This window comes from Excalfactoria chinensis, chromosome 18 (assembly GCF_039878825.1).
Source record: "Excalfactoria chinensis isolate bCotChi1 chromosome 18, bCotChi1.hap2, whole genome shotgun sequence".
In the NCBI taxonomy this organism is placed as follows: domain Eukaryota; kingdom Metazoa; phylum Chordata; class Aves; order Galliformes; family Phasianidae; genus Excalfactoria; species Excalfactoria chinensis.
This window is the reverse complement of record NC_092842.1, coordinates 5,139,764-5,151,814: the sequence shown is the minus strand read 5'-3', so window position 1 is coordinate 5,151,814 and position 12,051 is coordinate 5,139,764. Positions and strand designations below refer to the sequence as shown.

Sequence of the window (12,051 nt, the reverse complement as noted above, 5' to 3'; positions counted from 1 at the left end):
AAGGAAACTCTGAAAGTTCCAAGGGGGTCTTTGAATCTCAATTGCACTTCCAATCTGGCTGAACTGTTGAATTCAGAAGCTGTCAAATGTGTGTGTGTGTCTATATATCTATCTATCTATCTATATATTAACATATCCTTCATTTCTTGTTCAGCTCCTTTAGTAACCCCCAAGAAGTGAAACTGGTGTTAGAAATAATTAGGACAATTAAAGAAAAAAGGAAGGATCTAGGTCTCCGTCGCATTGGAATAATTACACCTTATAGTGCACAGAAGAAGAAAATTCAAGAGGAACTAGACAGAGTGTTCAAGAATAACAGGTAAATAAACCATGATGGGAAGTGGCTCTTGTGTATTAATCCCTTGGTTATCCTCTTAAAATCACAGCAAAAACTTTACAGTTTCTACATTTACTGCCAAAATCTGCACTTGGCAGTGCTTTTAAGAAAGGACATTACCAACCATAAGACAAATGTGGTCTCTTTGTACCGTTTCTTAGTTATTGCTTGTCTGTGTGCTTTGGTTATATTGCTGTTTTGGGTGTAGCTGAGTTGAAAGAAAATCTAAAATTCCAAGTGATGTGGAACTGAGCAGCTTTTTAGCAGTGATCTTGACCTCAATAAAAGAAATTTTGCTGTACATTCATAAGCCAAATCTTTTCAAGTTCAGAAGCAGAAACTTGGTTAGAATAGTTCTGACAGCTGATCATTCAGGATAGTTTAGGCTGTTTGCATCAGTGTGTTGCTTGAAAATCCATGTAACAATTTAATGACTTGATAATGTTTTCTTCAACAGCCCAGGAGAAGTGGATACAGTGGATGCGTTTCAGGGACGAGAGAAGGATTGCATCATAGTGACGTGTGTCCGGGCAAACAGCTCTAAAGGGTCAATTGGGTATGTCTATCTCCTGTGATTTGCAAGTCTCATTTCCAATTACACTCCAGATATTATCATTATATTTTAAACATTATCAGTAGAAAAGTTTATTGGAGAACAAGTCACCACAGCTAGCAGATGAAAAGCCATCTGCATGAATTGACATTACAGGTTTGACATCCCACCCAAAATGGGGTGTGGAAAATGCTAAGTATGTTCTGCATTATATACCAATGAATGCACATGTCTGTTTTAGCCTGTCATTGCTTAGTTTTGGCTGGTTCCTTAGTGTACTGCAAGACTTTTCTCTTAGCTTTTACTCTGTATTGTGATTTAACATTTTTTTTGTCGCCGTTGTTACATTATCAATACAGCATTCTGCATGTAAAAGCACTGCCAACTGGTTAGGTAGTTTGGGAATGTCATGCAGAGCAGCTGTATCTTTGATTTGTAGAGCAACGTGCCGAAGTTGATATGCAGAAAGTCTTGAATTAAGATTGCAGATTTTATAGTTTATGTAGGTTTCTTCTAGCCTGAGACAGAAGGAATTGAATACCAGGTGTACTGTTTATTTAATTCAATTTAGAAATGGCAGTAGAAGTGTGCCACCTCCTTGTTCATTGGTTTTTAAATTAAAGTATGGAAAGGCTGTTCACGTAAGCAGAAATCTTTGTCTCCACACCCCAGGTTTCACTATGCATAAACAGCTTTTCTGGTACTAATTTCCTAGTTTTTAGCTTAAGGGGTTTTAATTATGTTGACCCATGCTGCTTTGGGAAGGATAAAAGAACCAAACTGTGTTAAACAGTGGTGCTTTTTGAAGGTGTCTTAATCTAGTTGATTGAGATTGGAAACTGAAGGCAGCTGGAACCTGATAGTACTTCTGGCTGGCTTGGGACATAACCTCTATTTGTTCTTTCAGAACAAAACTTTGCAACTTACTGTGCTGGAGATTTACATAATAAAACTTTGGCAGTGGTATGCCTTAAAAGCTATATGTACTGATGACTTGGACATCTCTGTTACAAAGTCAAGTGTCATTGGCAAGATGTGATGGGAAAGTCTGCCATCACCATTACTACTGATCTCTTAGCTGAGCAAAGTATTTTGGTCTCCAAGGTTGCCGGTCCAGCATTAAATTTGCTCTGAAAGTACCTTTGGAAAGGAGGAGTAAACTCTCACAAGACACGACAGTTAAAGGATTGTTTTTCTTTCTCTGTCCTTTTTTTATGCAGTGGCCAAATCCTCTGGTGTGATTTTGTGACTTTTGGGGTCTTTACTTGCAGGTATTGCGGACCTGCAGTTCAGCAGGTATTGAGCACTGATGTGGGATCTATTCAAATTATGTTGTGCAGAGGCTTGTCTTTGCCTTTGAACTGCAAACTTTGTTAGTACAGAACAAGCTGTGCTTTTAGGGAGCTTCTTCATTAGAGAAGGAATATAAGTTTCATAACTGAGTGGTGTTTTTGTTTTTTTCCACTCTGAAGATTTGTTGGGGATTAATGTAAAGAAGCCCTAACAGAAACCAGTGTTCAAGAATACACTTAATGTTTATTGGTAGGTTTCAGCACCTTGGTTTGTGATCCCACGGAAACAGGCTAGGTAATCTCATGCTTGCAATGTGAATATTTTCCTATGCAAGGATTGTACTTTTCAGATCTTGAAGCACGATATAGCAAATTTTCCTTCTTGTTCTGCCAGTGCAGTTCTCCTTTAAAATAAACTGTTGAATCATTCAGCATTTCCGTAGAATTTTTTTTCCATTAATCATGCCAAATATTAATCTATTTCAGTTCAAGTCAAAAAGAAGCTTAAAGTCTTGATAGGTGAAGTGAGGTTGATGACTTCTGTGCTTTGAGGAACGTTTAAGGAAGCAGTAGTTGGCATTAAGAGGGGATTTGCACTAAGAAAGGAAACATTGATGGTAAGAGCTGGAAAGGACTGGAATTCCCTGCAAGGCATCAATGGAGAAAGAAGGAAAAGCAATTCATCTGAAGCCCTTCATGCAAAGCAGGGCTGCTGCAGTGGCATCTGGGAATGGGTCGTGGGCTGTTTCTGTTGTCTTCATTTCACTTTAACTGTGAATATTTCCTTACCACTTTTAAGTCTGTTCCAAGAAGTAGTTTAGGAGCTTCATTTTGCCTTGTCTCCTAGGTTTCTGGCAAGTCTTCAGCGTTTGAATGTTACAATTACCCGAGCCAGATTCAGCCTCTTCATCCTTGGAAGACTGAAAACACTCATGGTAGGTGTGGTATTAATCAAATGATTGTAATCTATCCTTTTAGGTCAGGTCAGTATTTTCAGTAACTACATTATAACATAGCCCTTTAGAATTGAAGAATGGAGGCTTCAAAGATAGGTGAGATAGAATGATGGCAGAGATGCTTTCCTTTTTGATCCATACTGTTCTTCCACTTATTGCAGTTGTCACTGGACGCTAGAGCAAGGAAAATGATTAAAAACTGCAAAACACCCCCAAACATTCCTTGATGTTCAGATTGTTTTTGACTCTACTCTGTATAGTCACGTGGTGTCTGAGGATACCAGCTGATGGTATTATTGGAAACAGATGTTTCTGAAACAGATATGCATATTGGGGGTGGGGTGATAAAGGTCCTATGAAATGTGCAGAAGTATTGTTGAATAGACTTAATGTCTTATTGTTCTTGGGTTTTATTCTTTTTCCATTGATTGCAAGGAGTGTTAGCTACATCACTAGGGGGCATTAGACCCACATTTCACACTGGAAGTTCTCTAGGCCTTCATGAATACAGAAATTTTCACTTAAAGAGTAGCTTGCAGATTGCTGAAAGTAACCTTCCCTGTGTTACAGCAGCCAGAATGCCTGTTGCTGTTTCTCCAGAGAAAGTTTAGATCCTTCTGTTCTAGAAGGAACATTATGTGGTTTCTGTTACAGTTGTCAGGTATCTTAATTAAGGGGTTCTGTGTCCTCCAAAACCTCTGTCCATGTGTTGTTTTCCTTCTGATAAATCTTTGCTTTTGGTGTGGGTGTTTTTTTTCTTTACTGTAAAGGAGAATGAAGACTGGAACCAACTGATTCAGGATGCTCAGAGAAGAGGTGCAATCGTCAAGACATCAGACAAAAGCTACAAGAAAGATGCACTTAAGATTCTGAAGCTCAAACCGGCACCACAGAATCCCCCATGCCAGCTTCCCACCAAAGCAGGGACAACAAAGGCTCCTCTGGCAGCTCCTCTGGCTTGTTCTTCTAGTAGGAAGGTGGGTGAGCCTGCAAATCCAAGGGAGGCCAGCAGACCACGAGAACTTGCTGCTGGTCCTGGCCATGCAGCGCCACAGGGAAGCAGAATGCCCCAGCAGCCACAGGGAGCTCAGGTTGCCGACTCCCGGCGAGCCAGCATCTCTGCACCAGTGGAGGCTGCAGCACTCCCTGCTGACAAAGAGAAACCACGGGACCCAAGGCTGGCAAGTATGGCCAGCAGAACTGAAAGTAAAGGAAAGGAGCAGGCTCCAAAAGACAGCGGTCAGTCAGCCCAGAGCAGTCGAGAATCAATGCTGCAGCAGCGTCTGGATGTGTCCTCAGCTGCCAGGGATCAGATTTCCAGAACAGAACCTTCAATGAAGCACCAACAAACAAAGGGACAGTGTGACGTGCCTTCCACATCGCCTTATGCAGCTAAACTAGAGGGCGACAGGAGAGCTTCATTACCAGAACACCATTCAAAAGCCAGCAGCCAAAGAGGTGAATGTGATAGCAGTAAGTGGAACAAAGACCCACGTACTTTGAGGAGAACATCAGAGTCTTCATCAGTGAGCACAGACTCCAACAGTGCCAAACGAAGAAGGACCTTTCACTGACTTCAGTACTTCAGTGTTGGCTCGTTACTGAAAATCTGTTCCCAGGTTTCTATCTAGCAAGGAATGTATTTTAAAATATTTAGTACACCTGGAACTCCCTTCTAGTAATACTGCTATTATCAGTAGATCCATCATTTTCAATGTTTCTAGTTATATCTGTACACCTGGCAGTTAAGAGCTATTGAAGAGAAAAGTTGGAGAGTTGCATTCCTTGGAACGGCGGTGAATTTTGTCATCTAGGAAGTTAAGGTTGTAAATGTTGTATATTTGTACAGTGTGCAAGATTATTTTAAGGTTTAATTGGGCAAATATAACTTCTCATTTCCTTGTGCAAATGCAGATTTCTTAGCTATGTGATTTTTTTTTTTTAATGAAGAACAAAAGCAAAGTATAAAACAACAGGAATAAAAAACAAACCCAACCCAGACCTAACCTTGCCAAAACAAAGAAAGAGGAAAAAACAAACCAACCCCCCTTTTGTACCAGTAAGTATAATTTATTTAATAGCAAAGTGTGTGTGTTGGTAACGTGGTAACGATGAGTCTTCCTCGTGTTCCACTAGTGCCTCAGGGAAGGCTGAAGGCAGATGTACGTTGGTTGAATGAAGAGAATTCTACTTATTTTTGTGTATTTTATTGTATGTTTTTATAGGAACAGAAGAGCTTTCATTTATACAAATGTGCCTTGAGTTTTGCTCTTGCTGCTGCTTCGTCAGCTGGAATCCTTTTCCTCTTGCAGTGGCGGTACAAACTGCAGATTAAAGCCTAGGAGGTCTGTTTGAACCCAGTGAGTCCTTGTGATGAATAATCAACAGGACTGTGGAATCTGAGTCAAAGATCTAGTTAACACTTATTGATAATGACACTTAAGTTTCTTTGTATGTTGCTCTTGGAGATCTAGAGATTAAAAAAAAAAGGGGGAGTGGTTCCATTCTAAGTGTTATTACTGGATTCTTTTTGCTGTGTTGATGAAGAAGAAGTAACCAGTAAAATGAGGTGCGGGGGGAAAAAAAGAAAAGCACCACCTATTTTTAAGAAAGCCATCCTTTCATCATTAACATTTCACAATAAAAGTGGAATTATTTCTCTTAAGAATGAAGTATTAGTTTTTCTTCTGGAATACAATGTGTCTGTCTTAAGCAAGTGAACAGTGATGTTTCCTGTGCGTGCAGTTTTGCGTGCAGATAGTCTTGCATGCTGCTTCTACCCAAGAATGTGGCACCTTGGTACAGTAACGTGAGTTAGGGGGTTTGCTTGCAAGCCAGGTTACTGTCTGCAGGTCTTAGTGTTCAAATTCAGTGCTTTATGAACCAGGTCGGTATCCTGCTGTCCCTTTCTAACTCTGACTTTTGAAGAGCTGTTTGTACTGTGACTGCTGTGGCCTAATGTGTTCTGAGACCTAACAATAAACCAGTGTTATCTTTGTGAGTGAGCTCTGGTAAGTGAATCTTGCACCTGAAATGGAGGCATTGTCACCTAATTGGGGGGCAGGTTCTGGTAGGGTAAAGTACTGAAAAGCACACACTTAACCAATATGTGGAGGTGCTTTTGGTTCCATAATGGCAATGGCTTTCCCTGAGCAAATAAGCTGTTAGGTTTCTCTGGCCAGAGTTTAACCATAGTCTTATTTCTGTTTCCGTCCTGACACATTGATTGCAGTGATTAGTGCCACCTTTGTTCTTTTATCCCACTGCCAAAGTGGTGTGTGCGATCCAGTTCAGTGATACACAAGTGGCTTACAGAACAAAACTGTGAAGCAGTTCAGCATTCTCAGCCTCAGGTGAGATCCAAAGAAATAACATGAAAACCCGATGATTTAAGAGACTTTATTTTGATCGTTACTGAAGTGTGGTGAGGTGTTGCACTTTACTTTTTGCCTATAGAATGGAGAGACTGAAGTGGCCAACAGCTGGAAGGTGGGTTCTTTATTCTCAGCCTATGGACTGTGACGATGCCAAGAGTAAGCAGAACTGTGGTCCTAAAAATGCAAGGCGTTCTCTCAAGCCTGCATGAATAAATGATGGATGAAATGGCTGCTCCATTGTAAATGGAATTTATAATGTTAACAATATAATACAGTCTCTTGCCACAACGAGTCCATTCCCAAGTCGTATATTAGGTCTCCTTTCTTGTCTTTAAGATGCTTGGGAAGGAGCCAAATGCGTTATTCTTTAATACAAATAAATGTAAGCTAAGCAGCCCTGCACGTTGAATGTTGCTGATACATGAGACCTTCTAGCCATACATGCCTGCCTGCTGAGGCCTCGACTAATTTGCCACCAGCTCCCAGGCAAATAGTGGTAGAAATGAAAACGAAGGTAGGCTGAGTTACATTCAATACAATGGAAGAGTAGAGAACTATGTTGTGTGACCTGATGGACTTATTGCCATCCTGTTTTGTCCCGATTTCACTGTTTTACCAAGCAAGAGCTCCTTTTTTAGCTACAAAGAGAGCTTCCCTTCTCTTTAATCCCTGAAACTGCAGGGATGGGGGGTAGGGTGGAGCTCTTGGACCTGTTTTGTGCTGAAGGCCATCAGAAAACAGCAGTGTGGTTTAAAAGAGAACGGGTTACCTTTCGGCTTTCCTCACACGTCTCACCCTGCAGTGAAACTTGTTATGACACCTAGAGAATCAAAATGATAAAAGGAGCCCTTAGGACAGGCTGAAGCTCTTCTCTGCATCTGAAATCAGTGTGTGATTTCTGCACGATGGTGGCTGAACGCCCCAGATCTCTGCTAGGAGTGCAGAGAAGGTGGCGATGGGAATCTCTTCAGAACCCAGATCTGCTCTTACTTCTGACACCACCACTCAGCTCCCCCCCCTTTCAGCTTCATTTGGGATGTTTCATGGAAGCTGATTACAGAATACAAATGGTTGGTGAGACTGTTACCACTCACTACCACTAATAAATTGCTTTTCCACTGGCCTGCTTGAGGTCACAAATCACTCGCAGAGATGAGATGTCTGCTTTCCCATCTTTAAACCAAAACGAAGGAGAACCAGCATTACCCAGTAAGTTCCTCTAGGCAGAATTTGCTTCCTTGCTTCTGTGTCCAGCTCATGTGGACCACAGGTGTCAGACTTTGTGTTGGTGAGCGTGTGAATGTGCACGAAGCCAAACTGCTGTAGGCTTCTCTACAGCTGGGTCTGTCCTCCATCCCAGCAGGCCGTTTTTTTTTGTTGTCTGGGGCTTTTGATTTCAGTAGTTAAAAATCAACGAAGGATTTGAGGTAAACAAGTAAAACCAAAAGCTCTCCTTGTTCTGTTTAAACAGGTCGCCTTTTTGCAGACAGGAGTATTATCTAAAAACTTGTAAAGGAATCAAATGCTGGCTGCCAACGTGAGGACCTCTTGAAAGAGCACAAGTGGCTTTACTGGGAAGGAGAAGTACCCGTCAGCTCACCTTTCCACCAGTGAGGTATCGAGCCCATTGGGCAGCATCTCCATTAATGCACAAACATCTCTATCTTGAGAAGACCTTTCGGATCCACAGGTACTTGCTGTGATGGTTTCTTTCCGTATGATTTCAATAATGCTTGATTCTCTTGGTGTAAACACCTACGTGCTAAGAAATGTCTGCAGTTAATGGGTTTGCAGCGCTGGAGCTCTCCGTGAATTTACATTATTCTCTTAAATGCCAGGTTTTGTCAGAGATTAATTTTTTCTTGCCTTGCTGGGCTTTCTGTTTTCTGACTGCAAGCTCTCCAATGCAGCTGGAGCTGCACTGAGCAGAGCTGGCTTCATGGAGGAGCCTGAAGTTGCAATCTACTGCCCAGCTTGCAACCACAGCTCGCTCTCCCAGCTCTATTGGGTGGACTTGTTTTGTTTCTTGGTTTTTTTTGCCCTGTTCACCACCTTCAATGTTTCTCAGGTATCTCTTGATATCTGAGGATACGGGAGGATTAGCACAACTTCTGCATGCAGTTCATCAGGCTTTGGTTAAAGAGACCCCAGGGACTGAACATCACAGTATTTGGGGTTCATGGGCAGCTGGTACCATCTGAGTTAGGAAGCTGAGGATGTTTTGCCTTGGAAACAAACAAACTCCCCCATACAGCACCCAGTCAAGCAAAGGAAACTCCCCAGCCCCCCATAAAAGCTGAGTTTAGTGGTATATCACCCGCAGTAATCTTGGGGCTGCTCTGAGCTTTGTTGTGCTCTTCTGTGGTTATTTTCTGTGGGAATTCAGTGCTGCTGTTTGGCACGTTCCCACCTGCAGCTCGTAAGTGTGCTTTTTGCAGGGGATCTGCTGGCTGCAGTTTGTCTGGGATATGGCTTTGTGAAGTAGTAAATTTTCTGTTGCTTAATCTAATTTGCTAGAGAAAAACAGTAGTGCAGGGGAAGGAGAATGTGTGCTTCACCTTCCAGAATGTCATTAGAGACCTTGATCTTGTTACAGCCTGTTCTGTGCTATTACTTGTAAGAACAGTAGCATATAAGGATTTGAAATATATCTCGGTAAGAAAGTATAAGGAAGGAGCAAGTGTCAATGGCAACAGACAGCAAACGGCTGCATTAAAGGGAGGAAATGCTTGTGTCAGCCCACTCCCTCAAAGACCAGATCTCAGCAGGGTGAATTTAACCCTCGTTTCTTCTATAGTAGATTAACTGAGTCCTGTGACCTACCTCTGTGCTGCCCTTCAAAGCAGGCACCAGATTCCTTTGCTTGGTATGGCTCTGGGTATGATGCAATTAAAGTTCTTGTGCTGATTGTGATCCACTTGTTTCTTGCCTCAGGTTTCTCCTGCTTTCTTTTACATGCTTGGCTGCATCTGCTTCCTCCACCATGATTCTCTATGAGAATCTCTACACTGAACTCGCAGGCTGTGGCTGCTCGGAGGTTCTTAACCAAAGGGCTTTTTCTGCCCCATCTCTGGGGGATGATGTGGGAGTTTGGGCAGCTGAGATCCCTTGGAGAACCACCCCCGGGCTGCCCAGCGTTCTTCATCTGCAGGCTCATTTGGAAATGGCATTTCAGCACAGGGCTGGGGCTTAATATATCCTTCATTGTCTACAGTTAGTGGTGCAACCTGAGTTCAGCAAAGTAATTAGGAGAAATAATTAACAGCTCAGCGCTGAAGCAATGTCTCTCCCTCCCCTTCCCTTCACCATGAGGTGCTCCTTGCCAGTGACTCAGAGAACACGAGAGGACTTTATGAATCAAACAAAAATCAAGTCTTTACCTGTAATTAACTGAGCGCACAGAAAGGAACACGTGGCAATCAAGCAGCAATTGATGGTTGCTTTACTGTAGGAGGATACACCATAATCATGGCAGAACGTCCCTTTAAGTCGTGGGTCTTTTATAACATTTAATTCAAACAAAAATAAGTCTCTACCAGAAAAAAAGAGAAGGATTTGAACCGTACGCTATACGGAAATGTGTGGGTAAGACACTGCACTCCTTACACACCTTATGCCTAATGGCCCCTGTGTTCTCCATAAGTGCAAGAAAACAAAACCCGGCAATGAGATACAAAATCAATGCAGCAAATCGAGCTGTAGGCAACGGTATGTGAGCAGCCAGGCCCGGCTGGCAGCGGGACTACACAGCGGGATGGAGCAGAGACCCCTCTTCCCTCCCTCCCCCTTGTGGTGCTGCGGGGCTCTGATGTTATGATAACTCTTTTGAAACGGGGCACTAAGAGGGAGGAAAGAAAAAAGTAAATAATCATTAAAAAAACAAACAAATCTCCCTTGGGTTGGCGGCACTGTGGCATCAGGGCTCCGGGTTGCCCTGTGCAGAGCGGGGAAGGAAGGATGGCCGTGTGTCTGTGGGGCTCTGCTGCAGTCCCTGTGCTGCTGCTCAGCCATCAGCCCCATGTGGTTCCGTGGTCAGGAGTCAGCCCCGGCTTTTCAGCTGCTTGGAACAGTGGCTGAAAGATGTTGTGCAAGTCCTAGCGTGAAGGAAGGCAGAGGAGCTGGTGGGGAGAGCCACCATTGCCTTGCGCTCCCTGTCCCTCGGTGCTGTGCCTCAACTGGGCTCCCTCCTCCCAGCCTCAGAGGTTGGCCCAGCCACGTAGCTGCAGACCCAGCACACCAAAGACGACGGTGCTGATGGCGGCCCTCGTGCTGGAGGCACCATCACAGTCCTTTCTGTCAGCCTCACACCGTGACTGCTGGCACAGGACCCCCTTGAAGCCCATGGGGCAGATGCAGCGCTGGTTCTGGTAGCAGGTGCCGCCGTTCTGGCAGAGCAGGAGCTCGTCGTCGCAGACGTTGGCTGTAGGGAAGGAGGGATGGTGGTGGGGGTTACACTGCAGGGTGTGAAACCCTTCAGCTTGCAGCAGAAACCAGGAAGGTTTTGGTTTTCTGCTTTGGCTCTGAGGGGCTCCATTGTCAAACCCTTACAGAGTGAGACCAGTCCCAATGCCAGAGGAACAGAGCTGGGGCTGCAGACTTCAGAGCTGTATTGGATTTAGGAGGAATGACCAAGCTCACTCCATGCCATGGGGCGGGCAGGAGACACACTCTGTGTTGGAGATCTCCACCTCTAGAAGTGCCACCCCTCATGGGACACCCCTTCCTTCACTGGAGACCCATCTCCACATTGGAGATCCCTTTCTCATGCGAGACCCCCTCCTTATTGGAGCTCCCCCTGTGTCCATACCCACCTCCCACCTCCCCATGCCCTGACAGGTGGCTGCCCGCAGTGCTGCCAGCTACTCACGGAAGCAGCCCTGTCTCCAGTAGTAGTTGGGCAGGCAGTCGTCGCACTTTGGCCCCGTGGCTCCTTCCTTGCATTCACAGTAGCCGGTCTCATTGCAGCGGTCGTGCAGGGAGCCGATCTGATTGCAGTTACATTCTGGCCATGAAGACAATGCTGTGAATGCTCACCATGCCCGCAGGCTTTGTGCACCCTTGTGCCTCAATGGAGGGGCTGGGGACTTTGGAAAGGCCTGGCTACGTGTCATGGGCTGGCCCTGAGGGAGTGCATGGCTGCCTGAGACCACCCTCACCACGGGCAGCCCCCGGTGCAGCAATGCATCTGAACCCAATTGGAAAGATCATTTGAGCTGCGGTGCTCAAATGTATTATTCTGGGCTTGGTGGATTGCAAGACCCTAACAGTCCTCTGAGAGCATCCCAGTGGACATGCTGCCCTCAGAACGGGCTGAACCAAAGCCCATCTCACAGCAATGAGATCCCAGGGCAGATGAGTGCTCACCTATGCATACATTCTCATCATCCAGCTCTGCCGAGCTGTTGCGGTAGAAGCCCAGGCGGCAGTGCTGGCAGTGCTGGCCCCTCGTGTTGTGCTTGCAGCTCACGCAGGTCACCACGTTCAGGAAGTCGATGTAGCTGCAGCGGTTGGAGTGGCCGTAGCACTCACAGTCTGC

General features: G+C 44.6%; 2 protein-coding genes across 4 annotated transcripts in view; one reads left to right on the top strand and one right to left on the bottom strand.

Annotated features, from left to right (window-relative positions):
* The window catches only part of SETX (senataxin), a 28,629-nt gene extending 22,493 nt beyond the window's left edge, over window positions 1–6,136 (top strand). For both annotated transcript variants that reach the window (XM_072352655.1, XM_072352656.1), the window contains exons 23-26: window positions 155–319; window positions 795–893; window positions 3,030–3,117; window positions 3,909–6,136. In XM_072352655.1, the coding sequence (XP_072208756.1) occupies window positions 155–319; window positions 795–893; window positions 3,030–3,117; window positions 3,909–4,712 (1,156 nt within the window). In that variant the 3' untranslated portion in view covers window positions 4,713–6,136. The remainder of the gene's footprint in view (window positions 1–154; window positions 320–794; window positions 894–3,029; window positions 3,118–3,908) is intronic.
* A 3,877-nt stretch (window positions 6,137–10,013) lies between these two features.
* NTNG2 (netrin G2) overlaps window positions 10,014–12,051 on the bottom strand; it is a 38,982-nt gene continuing 36,944 nt past the window's right edge. For both annotated transcript variants that reach the window (XM_072352780.1, XM_072352779.1), the window contains 3 exons: window positions 11,880–12,047; window positions 11,383–11,517; window positions 10,014–10,935 (listed from right to left, as the gene is read on the bottom strand). In XM_072352780.1, coding sequence (XP_072208881.1) covers window positions 10,712–10,935; window positions 11,383–11,517; window positions 11,880–12,047 — 527 coding nt within the window. In that variant the 3' untranslated portion in view covers window positions 10,014–10,711. The remainder of the gene's footprint in view (window positions 10,936–11,382; window positions 11,518–11,879; window positions 12,048–12,051) is intronic.